Source organism: Podarcis cretensis, assembly GCF_951804945.1.
Source record: "Podarcis cretensis genome assembly, chromosome: 16".
Classification (NCBI taxonomy): domain Eukaryota; kingdom Metazoa; phylum Chordata; class Lepidosauria; order Squamata; family Lacertidae; genus Podarcis; species Podarcis cretensis.
This window is the reverse complement of record NC_137186.1, coordinates 21432382-21445244: the sequence shown is the minus strand read 5'-3', so window position 1 is coordinate 21445244 and position 12863 is coordinate 21432382. Positions and strand designations below refer to the sequence as shown.

Below are 12863 nucleotides of genomic sequence, written 5' to 3'. Positions count from 1 at the left end.
CTGGTCTCGTGAGGCAGAGCGTTCCACCAGGCCGGAGCCAGAGTTGAAAAGGCCCTGGCTCTGGTTGAACCCAATCTAACTTCCTTAGGGCCCGGGACCACAAGGGTGTTGCTATTTATAGACCTTGAGGCTCTCCGTGGGGCATACCGGGAGAGGCGGTCCCGTAGGTACAAGGGTCCTAGGCCGTGAAGGGCTTTAAAGGTCAAAAGCAGCACCTTAAATCTGATCCTGTACTCCACCGGGAGCCAGTGCAGCTTGAAAAGCACTGGGTGAATATGCTCCCATGGCAGAGACCCCGTGAGGAGCCTTGCTGCAGCATTCTGCACCCTCTGGAGTTTCTGGGTCAGCTTCGAGGGCAGCCCCACGGAGAGCGAATTACAGTAGTCAAGCCTGGAGATGACCGTCGCATGGATCACTGTGGCCAGGTTGGGGCGGGAAAGGTAAGGGACCAACTGCTTGATGCGGCGAAGGTGGAAAAATTTCGCCTTGGCTGTTGCTGTAACTTGCGCCTCCATGGAAAGGGAGGCGTCAAGGATTACACCCAAACTCTTAACGGAAGGCAATGGCACTAATTGGGCCCCCGCAAGAGAAGGGAGTTGGTCCCTCATCCCATGCCATCCCGACCCAGCCATAGGACCTCTGTCTTCGAAGGATTTAGTTTCAATCGGCTCCCACAAAACCAACCAGCCACAGCTTCCAAGCATCTGGTCAGTGTGTTCGGGGCCAAGTCAGTGTGGCCATCCATCAGCAGATAGAGCTGAGTGTCATCAACATATTGGTGACAGCCCAGCCCAAAGCTCCGGATAATCTGGGCAAGGGGGCACATAAAGATGTTAAAAAGCATTGGGGGAGAGGATTGTGTCCTGCGGCACTCCACACACCAAGGAGTGGCGCGACGACATTTCCCTCCCTAGTGCCACCCTCTGTCCCCGACCAGAGATAAAAGAGCACAGCCAGTTACGGGCTATGCCCTGTATCCCCACGTCTGTGAGGCGGTGGTCCAGAAGATCATGATCAACCATGTCAAAGGCTGCTGACAAATCTAAAAGGATCACCAGTCCTGACCCGCCTCGATCCAGCTGTCTACGGAGATCGTCTGTTAGGGCAACCAGAGCCGTCTCGGTCCCAAAACCAGGACGGAAACCGGACTGAAATGGATCTAAAGCCGATGTTTCCTCCAGAAACCTACCAAGCTGTTCAGCAACCGCTCTCTCAATTACCTTACCCAGATATGGAAGATTTGAAACTGGGCGGTAATTGGATAGGTCTAAGGGATCTAATGAAGTTTTCTTTAAGAGTGGACATACCACTGCTTCCTTCAGTTCCCCTGGGCATGTCCCCGTGTCAAGGGACAAATTGATAATTTCAACCAGGGGGGCCCGCGCAACATCTGGACACTCCCTAATCAGCCAAGACGGGCATGGATCAAGGAGGCAGGTGGTGGGCCTACTAACTTGGAGGAATCTATCCACATCAGCAGGGAGTATTCTATCGAAATGGTCCAACACTGGACCTGAAGTCAGTCGAGGGGCCTCCAGTTCAGTCACTGTATCTAAATTGGCAGGGAGGTCATGGCGGAGCAACAGGACTTTCTCCGCAAAAAAGCTTGCGAATGCCTCACAGCTGTGGGTCGAATTTGTGCTTAAATTTGGTTGTCCTCCTAAGGACGTTATTGATCTAATTATTCTAAAAAGTTGTGCCGGGTGAGAGCTAGCGGATGCAATGGAAGCTGCAAAGTAAGATTTCTTAGCAGCTTTCATAGCCATCGCATAGGCTTTCATAAGCGTCCTATAAGATGTTCTTGAATGAGGGAAATGTCATCTCCTCCTGCCGCTTCTTCATACTACATCTGCTGAATACATGCCACAGTACTTCAACATATGCCAAAGTAGATATATCATTTTGAAAACAAATCCAGCCCCCACTAAAAATAGTGGAAATGGACGAGTTGTTAAATGAAGATAAACACACTAAGCACAACATCAGACTCTAGTGTGGCTTATTACCTGGCATCACCACAAATGACCCCTGGGGCTCCATGGCAACCAAACAGGCACTGAGAATTGAGGGGGAGTCTGCAGAAGAGATGCCACACATCCGACACACCTCCTTCAACTGCTTGCTGATTGTCTGCAGCGAACACTCTCCAAGCAGGATGCTCCAGTCTGGAAAAGGGAGAGCAAGGGAGAAAATGCCACTAGAGTCTCTCAGGGGATCTTCTCACACTCAAAAGAGCCCCAACAGTACTCAACCCAGTACTTAAAGGGGAAACTTGCCCGCTTGACTGCAACACGGTTACACACCCCTGTCTGCACAGCTCTGCATTCACACACTGGTTCCCTCAGAATCATTCTCTGCTTCATAGTTCTTAAGGGCTCTCTCCTCTCCCTTTATGCCCTTCCTTATAATCTTTGCTCTGCATGCTCACTTGCTCTCCCCATCCTCCCCCCTTTCTCACCCACCTCCCTTTCAGCAAACAGAAGACATGATTCTGTACTACAGGTGAAGACCCCCAGACTTCTTAACTGGGGGTTAAATTGAGCTCAAGACTGTTGTGGCTTAGTGTGGTTTTAATCTGAACTGCCGTGCTGTCATCAAGGGTTCTCTTCCAAGTAACATAATACCAATAAGCAACTTTGTTCCCCAAGCCAGTACCTGTTGCTATGCTTTGCAACCTGTTAAAGAACACGTGGTCAGCGTACCTTTCAACTCCCCATGGCCCAGTCGCCCAAGGCGTCCAATCACAACTCTCCAGGGCAGTGATGTCATCTGGACAATCCCAATACACCATTCCCACAGCTTCTGCAAGCCAATTTTACGGGCCGATACCTTGCACCTCCTTGATCTATGAAGATGAGAGAACAAAAGATTATTTTTGTATTTCAGCCTAGGGTAGCAATAACCTAATTTAAGGTGCGAATTCATGGTATTTCTAAAACTTATGCTCCATCTGTGAAGATCTGGAAAGCAGTAGTATAGATTCACATTGAAGAGTATTTCTTCTCACATGGGCAACCAAACAAGATCTTTGAGCACCATCGGTGTGACTATAAGAATTGTCTGTAAACGGAGCCAGACCGCTAGTCCACCTAATCAACTGATTCTGTAGTTGGAAGTGAGTGGATGGAAGTAGTTCTATGCCCTCCAAGATGAGAGCCTGGTATGGATCTGGCCCCTTCTTAGGTGAGAGATGAGAGGGGTGTATTAGATGGTCCAACAGTGATGGGTCATGAGTCCAGTACTGCTTCAGAGGGTATCTTATTTCTGTATGCTTGGCAGTGACCCTTCAAATGTGGGCTGCAATATTGTTGAATGTGAGTAGTTTATGTATGGGTGGTTGATGATGCTTGAGGTAGTGAATGGTTGCAGTGGTCGTGTGAAATGGATGATGAGAGAGATTGGATGGTTGATTGCGTGTATGTTTCGTTGTTTGAAATTTTATATTTATGTGACCTTGTAGTGCTCTCTGATTTTAGATTATGTTTATGCATAAGGATATTATGTGTCAGGGGCTCAGGAGCAGAGGCACAGGGGAGAGAGGAAATGGAGAGCGAAGGGGAAGAATCTGAGGGCAGCGTAGGGGAGTATGAGAGTGGCCCGAGAGATTCCATAAGCTTCTCCAGCGAATCAGAAGATTCCCAGAGGGGGGCGCCGACGGCCAGGGCAAGGGGGGGTCCCAGGGGGGACACACCAGAAGCAAGGGGCCAGCGGGGACTCCCAAAGCAGCAGCGAGAGATCAGGACCGGCTCCTCCACCAGAGCGTAGTGAGGGGGAAGAGTCCCATGTATCAGGACCAGCTTCTCCTCCAGCAGGGAGAGAAGATGAATCAGGGCTGGCCACGCCTCCATCGCAGAGTGAGGGAACGGAGGGGAAGTCAGGTCCAGCTAGCCTCTCTGAAGGGGGAAGCAGTGACAGAAGCAGTGTAACGGTTAGGAGGAAGGTTGCCGGCTGGGCGCGCACGCCAAGTTCAAATGTACAGGCGCGGGGCACAGCAGGAAGCCCGGATTGGGAACCAGGTCCTAAAGCCCGCCGGAGGGAGGGGGAAGACTCAGGGGACTCAGCGTCAGAAGAGTCTAGAAAGGGCAAGACCCCAGCGGACAGGCGGACCCAGAGGAGGAAAGAGCAAAGGAAGAGGTGGAGCAAGGCTAGAGTCTTAAACTGGTGTCTGGGGGGAGGAGATTCAGACGGAGCTTCAGCGGTCTAGGGTTTAAGACGTAGGGCTGCACGCCGCGGCTTTGAAATCGAAACTGCGTTTCAATAAAGACTTTTGTATATAACAACGGGCTGGCGTTGGTCCTTTGTGAGCTGGGACCTTGGGCAGCCCTGACATTATGTATTTTGCTGTGTGAATCATTTGACATGGTTTTATTTGCTCATTGTATGCATAAATTGCTTTGAGATATTTTAGATAGTAAGATGTCTATAAATGGAAATAATAATAATTAATTAATGCTAATGCTACTTCTACTACTAATAATAATACAGTACAGTGGTGCCTCGCAAGACGAAATTAATTCGTTTTGCGATTTTTTTCGTCTTGCGAAGCACGGACTTTGGAAAAGCTTCAAAAATCACCAAAGTCTTCAAAAACTTCAAAAAAGGCTACCACACCGCATGCTATGAGTTGCTCCTCGAAGTGAATGCACGGTTTTAAGAAAAAGGAAACAAACTTGCAAGACAAAGGAAACAAACTTGCAAGACGTTTTCGTCTTGCGAAGCAAGCCCATAGGGAAATCCGTCTTGCGAAGCAACTCAAAAAACGAAAAACTCTTTCGTTTTGCGAGTTTTTCGTCTTACGAGGCATTCGTCTTGCGAGGTACCACTGTACTGCCTCTCCTGTGGCTAGCAGAAGTACTCTAAGATGTCAGGGGGGAAAGGGCTTGTCCAGCCAAGCCAAGCCAAACCATCCAAGATCCCCCAAACTGGAAATGCTGCGGATGACTGAAACCTTCTGCGTGCAAAGAGAATGTTCAGCTATACTATGTGTAGAAACCCAGTTTTCTGCCCTACCTGTTTGGCAAATCGATGTTGACAATGCAGGTTTCCAACAACTCGCCGTGCAGGTCGGTGCAGGAGGCCAGAAGCCACCGCTGGTCGTGAGATAAACAATACCCAACAAAGAGCACATTGTACTTCTGGCTGGCTTCTCCAAAGGTCTCCCCGAGCTCTGTCTGTTTGTCTTTGATGGGTGCCAGGATAAACGGAGGGGAGTACAGCTGAATGGGGCTGGGCCGCTGTAAAAAGAAGAAGACATCACGTAAGATGGTGAAAGAGCTTTTAAGGTCACAGTAGCTCTCTGCTTATGGTATGCCATTTGTCTGAAGCAAGGGCTGTGGAGAGCTACCAGCATTGTACGCCTTGAACACTCAAACAGCAAATATCTCAAGATTTTCATCACTGCTAGAAGCAGTGCATTCAGTGTTGGATGCCCACGCCTGTGGCACTCCCTCCCATCTGAGATTAGGCAGGCACCCTTCTTGTTGTTACCCTTTGTGTGGTTATTTTTAATTGTAATTTTGTGTACACCACTTAATTATTAAGCAGTGTATCAATACCTCAAACAAATAAATAAAAATCCATTGTGTAGTGGGGCAGCCACTTCATAAAAAACTTCTCAAAACAAGCTCAGAACATAGGTATTATTATTTTTTCAGAGCAAGGACAGGTGCTGTGCCATTCATTCACTCCCTCCTCTCTCCTCTCTCTCATCACAATATGTAACAAAGTTTTGAACTGAGATGGAGAAGGAATGGTGTTCAAACAGATTTCTATGTGGAATTTGTCAGCTCTGACCCAAGTGAGCTTCTTGCATCAAGCATGAGCTTTTGCCTCAACTGCTAGGTGCATGGTCATTGTCCTTTCTCCTCAAATAATGACATGCCAAAGAATACACGAATTACATATATATATCACGTATAAAAGAGTCAAGCCACATGAGATAATGCAGTTCTCCAGAATAATTTTAGATGCACTGTTGTAGACATCTGTTCTTGTGCTGCTTACTTTAAAAACCCTGAGTGTATATATAAGTCAGTGGAGGTGCTCATTCTGGACTGAGCAGGTTCCGCTATGCAACTGATAAATCCTTGGCTCAAGGAAGACAGCATTTGACACCATTTTTATTTATTATTTTTGCAGCGTCATATTTCTGTGTGGTGTTTTGTTTTGTTTTGTTGATCTGCACAGTTGGAAGTTCTACTGACCTAAGGGTGTTGAGACAATGCATCTGTGCGTTTGCTTCATTCCAAGAGACACGTATTAAGGTGTTTAGTAACATGTGAAAAGGAAGCAAATGCTCATTCAGGTTTGAGGCTTCTAAAATTCAGGGTGGCAGGGTTAGGCTGCAAACCCAGCTGTGCAGTTAACCTCCTCAATGCATTGAAACAGCCTCGGTAGCCTTGGAGACTATTGCTGCTCTCGGTTTCTCAAGCAGCGATTCAAAGCAACTGCCGCATCCTCCTCTGCCTGCTTCTTGTGATAACTTGGGTACAAGACAGCAATTAGATACTTCAGGCCAAGTGCCAGGTTCCGTTTCAGCTTTCCAGGGTGGGGCTGGTTATTGTGTGTGTTTGTTAGAGCACTCACCTCCGGGTTCTTGAGAGTCATCTCGATGTTGGCTGCCGGCCCAAAGCCGGTCAGGGACTTGATGTGGATCTGTGTGGGCAGCGGTTGCCTACACTGGCAGTAGACAGAGAACGCCAGAGACTTCAAGTGCTGAATGTAAAAGACTTGCTCGTCCTTCATGGTCTGCAGCATGTATTGGCAAGGCACAATCTAGAGTGTGATAGACAGAGGAACCAAGTCAGGATTATAAGGCTCATCTTAGGACCTGTTCGCATGTTTAATACTTAAGAGGCACCCATAAAATATTTTTTTTGCCCATATACACAAAAGTGAATGCAAGCAAGAAACCTGATAATTTTTAAACTGTTTTGGAGGTTGTAGCTTTTTGAGAGTAGAAAACTTGGACACGCTGGTCCCTTAATGTGTGAAGCAATCACTGTTATTCTGCCTGTTCTACAACATGAGCCATTTGCCACAGACTGGGGTGAGCTGAGCGAGTTCACACAAACTGATGCCATTTCAATAGCCTGGAGAGAACCCGCTATCAATAACAGAGTCCCATTATGCCACTGCTCAGTCATAGAGAAGCAATTTTCATGTGTGTGTCTGATGTACTGCAACTCCATGGCCTTCAAGAGAACCTCTGACACCCAAGTACTTCTCAGAAAAGCTATGTTTTAAGCCAGGCTCTCAAAAACAGCAGCTGCAGTAGGAAACCTGCTCCTTGGCCGTTCGACTTCACAAAGATAGGAACTCAAGAGGATGGGAAATTCTTTCATCCAGAAATGAGGCTTCCATATAGAAAGCTGGCTATCGAGTAGAAAAGCTCCTGGCCAAGGCTTCTCCCTGACAGGCTAACTCTATCTAGTTGGAGGCAGAGGAGGAGAGGACTGTGAGTGAAGAAAGAGCTGGGGGGGGCGCACTTTCCCATTCTTTGGATTCCCTGGGAAACCTGCTGTTGTACCTGGAACTGGGTGTGGAGAGTGCAGCTGAATGGGGTACAGCTGTGGGCCTGCCCATACAAAGCAAGTCTAGAGTGAGAGACTAGTCTTCTCGTTGTGAGACTTTTATGTGTGAGCTGAGAGTTTTTGGGGGATCCTGGGTGAGAACCCAGAGGCTGAGAGGTGGGGTGTGTCAGAAGGAAAATTAATTGGTGTCCCCCCCCCTCTCTCTCTCTCTGTATGTCTAAATGTAACTTTGTATTAATGTGACATTTTTATATGTAACTCTGTATTTTTGCAATATTTTTGTTTAAGTTGTCTGTTGCTGCTTCAATTTTCTGTCCACTTAATGTATTAAGTGGTATAGAAATGCTGTAAATAAAATAATTACACGGAGGTAATTTTTCCCCATGGGTAAGTGCTCCATCGCATGAGCTGCACTTGCTGTTAATACTCCAGATACAGGTTTACTTTGCTGTTTGTGAGAATTAAACCTCAGACTCATCTGGAGGTCAAGATCATTACAGAACAAACACTGAACTAATTGTGTGTAGTAATCAAAGGGCTCCAGGCAGAGGGCCTTCTTGGCAGTGGCACCCTCCCTGTGGAATACCCTCCTATCAGATGTCAGGGAGATAAAGAATTACACAACTTTTAGAAAACATCAAAAGGCAGCCCAGTTCATGGAAGTTTTTAATGTCTGACAACTTAGTATTTTTTATATTTTGCTGGAAGCTGCCCAGAGCAGCTGGGGAAACCCAGCCAGATAGGTGGGGTATAAACAATATTATTTATTATTTATTATTAATTATCATCATCATCATCACTACACCTGGATACAGTATACTCATCACACATTTAATGTGTGCCTAATGGCCACTGCCAATTTCCTCCCAAGATTTTTGCACTTTATCTTGCTACAGAGCCAGAAAAAATCTGCTACGGTCTTCCAACACAGCTACATTCACAAAGCAAATGAGATTAAATCAAGATCTTAATTTGAATGGTTCTGCAGGATGTCCTGTGCAGGTGTCCTATGAGATATTTGCTACTAGGGGTATGTGATGTACCCTACCCTACATAAATTTAATTTCTGCTCCCAAGCCACAATAAACCCACAAAAAGACACGTTGCTCTAAAAACGTTTGCACAAACTGTGCTGTCCGGAAGAATCTTGCAGAAGAGAATGTGCTATATTCAATATGTCATGTTGTGTTCTATTTAGAGCTCTGATTTCCACTGGCAAAAGGCCATGTACTTACAAACCAAACTACAGGTTCGTGGATATAAGAAAGGCACATAATGAGCTGGCAAGAGCACCGTTTGGCTCAAAATCTAAGAGGCAAACTGGTCTCTCTCTAAGTGGCCTGGGCCCAGGACACCTGAGGGACCTCTTCCCTTATCACCCTCCTTGCTTCCAAAAATCAGAAGGAGAGGCCCTTCTCTGTGTCCCCTCTGAGTGTGGAGCACTGTTGAGGATGACTAGGAATAGAGCTTCTGTGGTTGCACCAATACTGTGGAATATCTTGCCCCATAAAGCACAGATAGCCCCCTCTCTGGCTGTCTTTTGCAGACGTTTTTTGCCTGCTGAGGTCATTTTTACTTGTGATCTCTGCTGCCGAGGTTGCTTTTAAATGGGTTTTAGTGGCTAGAAGGGCCCAATATAAAAATTTCTATATAAACAGATAAGTTACCTGGAGAATGAAAGAATTCCTCATATGTTCAGGCAAGTTGTCCAGCATCTCTGTGTAACACCGCATCAAGCTCAAGAGCCAGAAGTTGGCAGAGGTGGATTCCTCCTCGGCAGTGTAGGTGAAAGGATCCACCATGTAGATGACGACAGCCGGAGGGTAGGCGTGGCTATCTGCCGACTCGGGTTCCGTTGGAATTCCTATCCTCTCCCTCTCTGCAGAACTAGAAAAGAACAGGGTGTTAAGTGCTGATTTAAAACGTCTCAGTAAAGAGATTACACATATGGGGGGCTATGGAAAAGAGGCATAAGGGGAAAGGAAGGGGGAGGCCCTGAAGCAGCCCAAGAAAAGAGGACCGGCTTGCTCCAAAGGCACAGAAAAAGCGAATTATTAAGAGACAGCAGCTTAGTGCTACGAGGCTACCTTGGGCTATCCCAAAGCCTAAGCGTTGGTTGCAGCAGAACACAGGCTTAGCTGTGGTTCCTGCAAAGTAGGGAGCTGAGACTAAATGACCCTTTGGGTCCCTTCCAATTCAATGATTCTACACAGAGTTATGCCTCCTTAAACCCTCTAACAAGGAGTTCTCAGGGTGAATATTTTAGTTTGGGGCAATCCCATCCATGTTGATGTATTCTGATTTGGTTTAACAGTGCTACTCTTGCATTTGTATTAATACGTTCCATCTGCCTTGGGACCTTTGGGTGACAGGATTGGACTAGAAATCTCGGAAAGCAAACCAGCTGAAATCAATTGGCTTAAGCAATCTTAATGCTGCGTTCAAGATTATGAGCAGAGCGTCAACAGCAACAAAAATCACCAGTCATCGTATAGTATGTAGGGATAAACTACAGAACATCAGACATACACATGTAGAGAAACAGAGCTAAAAACCCTCTGCTGTGAATGCTCACTGGACCTACCTTTCCTGTCCTTCTTGCTGCTGTTGAGATGAATTATGCCCTGTCTCTGCATCTCCTCCGGAGACTGTGCTTCCTTGGGGTCTCTCCGTAGAATTTACACCAAGAATTGGGTTTTGACCTTGAGGTAGGCCACCGCTGAACCCTGAAGAGGAGGTAGTGCTTGTCTGGTTAATACTGGGCACTGAGGAGGATGCTGACAGCTGTGGCACTGTGGATCCAGAGGTTGAACTGTTGCCTCCTGGGAGGCTTGTGGTCCCTCCATTGGGTGTGGGGGTGAAAGAACTGCCAGTTGGGGGAACCCCAGGCGCAGCAAGGCAGGCCGAATTGGGAGGAATCGGTGCAGAATTCCCGGATAGCGTTTGTTCCTGGCTTGGTGGTGGTGCTGGTGCTGTCTGGTGTTTAGGTGGCACCAGCAGGCTGCTGTCAAGTTGCAAAGTAGCTAAGTAAGGTGCTGAAAGAATACACAGATGCAAAGATGTTAAAAATCATGACCGAGAAAAAGGCTGTCTGAAGGGCAAGCCTTGGCAACAGCAAGCAAAAAAAGCACCACAAAGTCTAGGCTTTCAAAACAAGAGTCAGGCAGGCAGACAGAATTATTTCCTTGATAAGGACTTTACTGACTGGGAGTCAAGTGGCACTGCAGAGTCCCTGCAGTGTGACAAGTGGGAGGAAAGGGAAATCATGAAGTTTCCTTTTTATCGCTTGTTCTGGAAGCCTAAGGAGTACAGATGTATAAATCCAATTTTGCAAAATGTCCTGGGAACTGGCTGTTTACGTTACTGGCAGGTTTCACTGCTATGTGCTTAACTGAGGATTCAGCATATGAATTCCAATCCTGGAAGTTGTTCTAGAGTTATGTTGGGAAGGACAGGCCTCATCCATTACTCAATGGACCAAATAAGGTGCTGGCACTTTTCACATACTGGTGTGCAGGATGTTCCCCACACGGGCCAGGGAATGATCGCTCCTCTTCCTCCTTCCCACACAATTTGATCAGACCTCCCTTTTGATTTGAGGTTACGTATTAGTAGAAAGCTGTTTTTCCTTGCCCCCCCCCTTTTAAAAAGTTAACACCGTAGGCTATCCCATGTCTTGGGGACAGAGTGGAACATAAAGTTGCATGGTTCTGAACCTGTATCTTACTGAAGGAAGGAGCAATGTTCCCGCATATAGTAGAGGGCATCTGCCTAGAAGGTTGTATCTCCTGATCATCCCAAGGCAGGGACATGTTGATTTGTATACGCTTCCTTCTTTCTGGCTTGTCTATGACTAAGCTTAGGACAGAGTAGAGTTTCCTTAGCAGTAACAGAGAAGCAGAGAATGCTACAGCTGGGCCACATAGGAGAAAACCATAGAATGCCAATTCTTTCCACTATATGCCCCAGAAAATATAGTGCGCTAATCATAACCATTTGATCGGATATCGCATCCAGCAGCCAAGAAACTGACCTCATGAATCATCACATACATCAGTTTTTCAGCCAATGCTCAACAGATTCAGAACAAAGTGTGAGCAGTAAAAAAAGTCAGGCTGGTTGGAAAAACAGGATATACCTGCCAAGATTAAGCAACTACAAGAAAATCACCCCAACACAAGCCCGGGGAGAGAAGTGTAAAAATAAATAACTATTAGCCATGAGAACTAGGCTCCATATATAAGGAGAGGTGTTACCCTCATTTCTGTTTATATGCTTCCCAGAAGCACGTGGCTGACCACCGATGGAAAGAGGACACTGAACTAAATGGACCTTTAGAGTTCACTCCATCAAAACTGTCATTCTGCTCTTGGCTACCTATGCAACCTTTGGGACAGGCAGCACCATTGAGAGAATGTAATGTGTCTGGGCTTTCAAGCTGAAGAGCCCAGCTGAAATGAATTGCCTCCGATCTACTCTGACTCTGCACTTACCTAGGTGGTGACGACAGACTTGCGCATAAAGTTTGAGCCTAGAATGATTGTCACAGTCTTCATTGCCCCAGGGTGGGTTAAACCAGTCACTCACAAGCTCATCTGTCAGCTTCTGGGCTACAGTCTTTCCCACTTGCATGATCCCATCATGCAACACTTTACAGATTGGTTTATGTTGACCAAGTCGACACATCTGGAGACATAAAGAGGAAAACTGATTGTAGTAGTGCAATACATATTCACAAATCACAGATCTAGTTCTAGAAATCTTCAGAGGTCTGAACATGCATCCCCAATCCAACATTTATTTTATTTTTTAAAAAATGGGATACTCCCACAGGTAAAGCATAAATGAAACAAAAAGTCTATCTCTCACTTTATTTCAACTGGCTCACAATTAAGCCTAAAGGACAGAAAATAAGAATCCAAGTTTGCCCAAGTGCAATTTATTTCAATGCCAGTGTGCTTATCTGCCATGACTTTCAGTGGAACTCAAGCACTCTGAGCTCTCTCAGGATATCACACTAAAACAGTGAGCAATTGCAAGAGAAGCTTTCCTGCTCCACAATGTTTGCAATTGTGGAAACTGAAATAGTCTTTGTTTCTGTTACCCACCCTGACTTGTTGCTTAAGCATTACTGCATCCTAGTGGATAATTGGAGCATTACTGCTGTCTTGGACTGGAAATAATAAAAAATAGGAGTGTGCCTCTGAGAATAAACAGAAAATTGAATGGACTGGCAATGCTATACAATAACAGGGCTTTCCAAAAATAAAATAAAACCAACACGAGAAATTGCATATAATCCAAATGTGCCAATTTTTCAAAGAACTGTAG

General features: G+C 46.2%; 1 protein-coding gene across 1 annotated transcript in view; it reads right to left on the bottom strand.

Annotated features, from left to right (window-relative positions):
- Nucleotides 1-12863, bottom strand: part of MED13L (mediator complex subunit 13L) — a 169932-nt gene that overhangs the window by 16469 nt on the left and 140600 nt on the right. The window contains exons 20-26 of the mRNA XM_079956280.1: nt 12026-12218; nt 10117-10567; nt 9200-9419; nt 6586-6774; nt 5011-5234; nt 2703-2845; nt 2007-2165 (exon numbers count right to left, since the gene is read on the bottom strand). Of these exons, the coding sequence (XP_079812406.1) occupies nt 2007-2165; nt 2703-2845; nt 5011-5234; nt 6586-6774; nt 9200-9419; nt 10117-10567; nt 12026-12218 (1579 nt within the window). The remainder of the gene's footprint in view (nt 1-2006; nt 2166-2702; nt 2846-5010; nt 5235-6585; nt 6775-9199; nt 9420-10116; nt 10568-12025; nt 12219-12863) is intronic.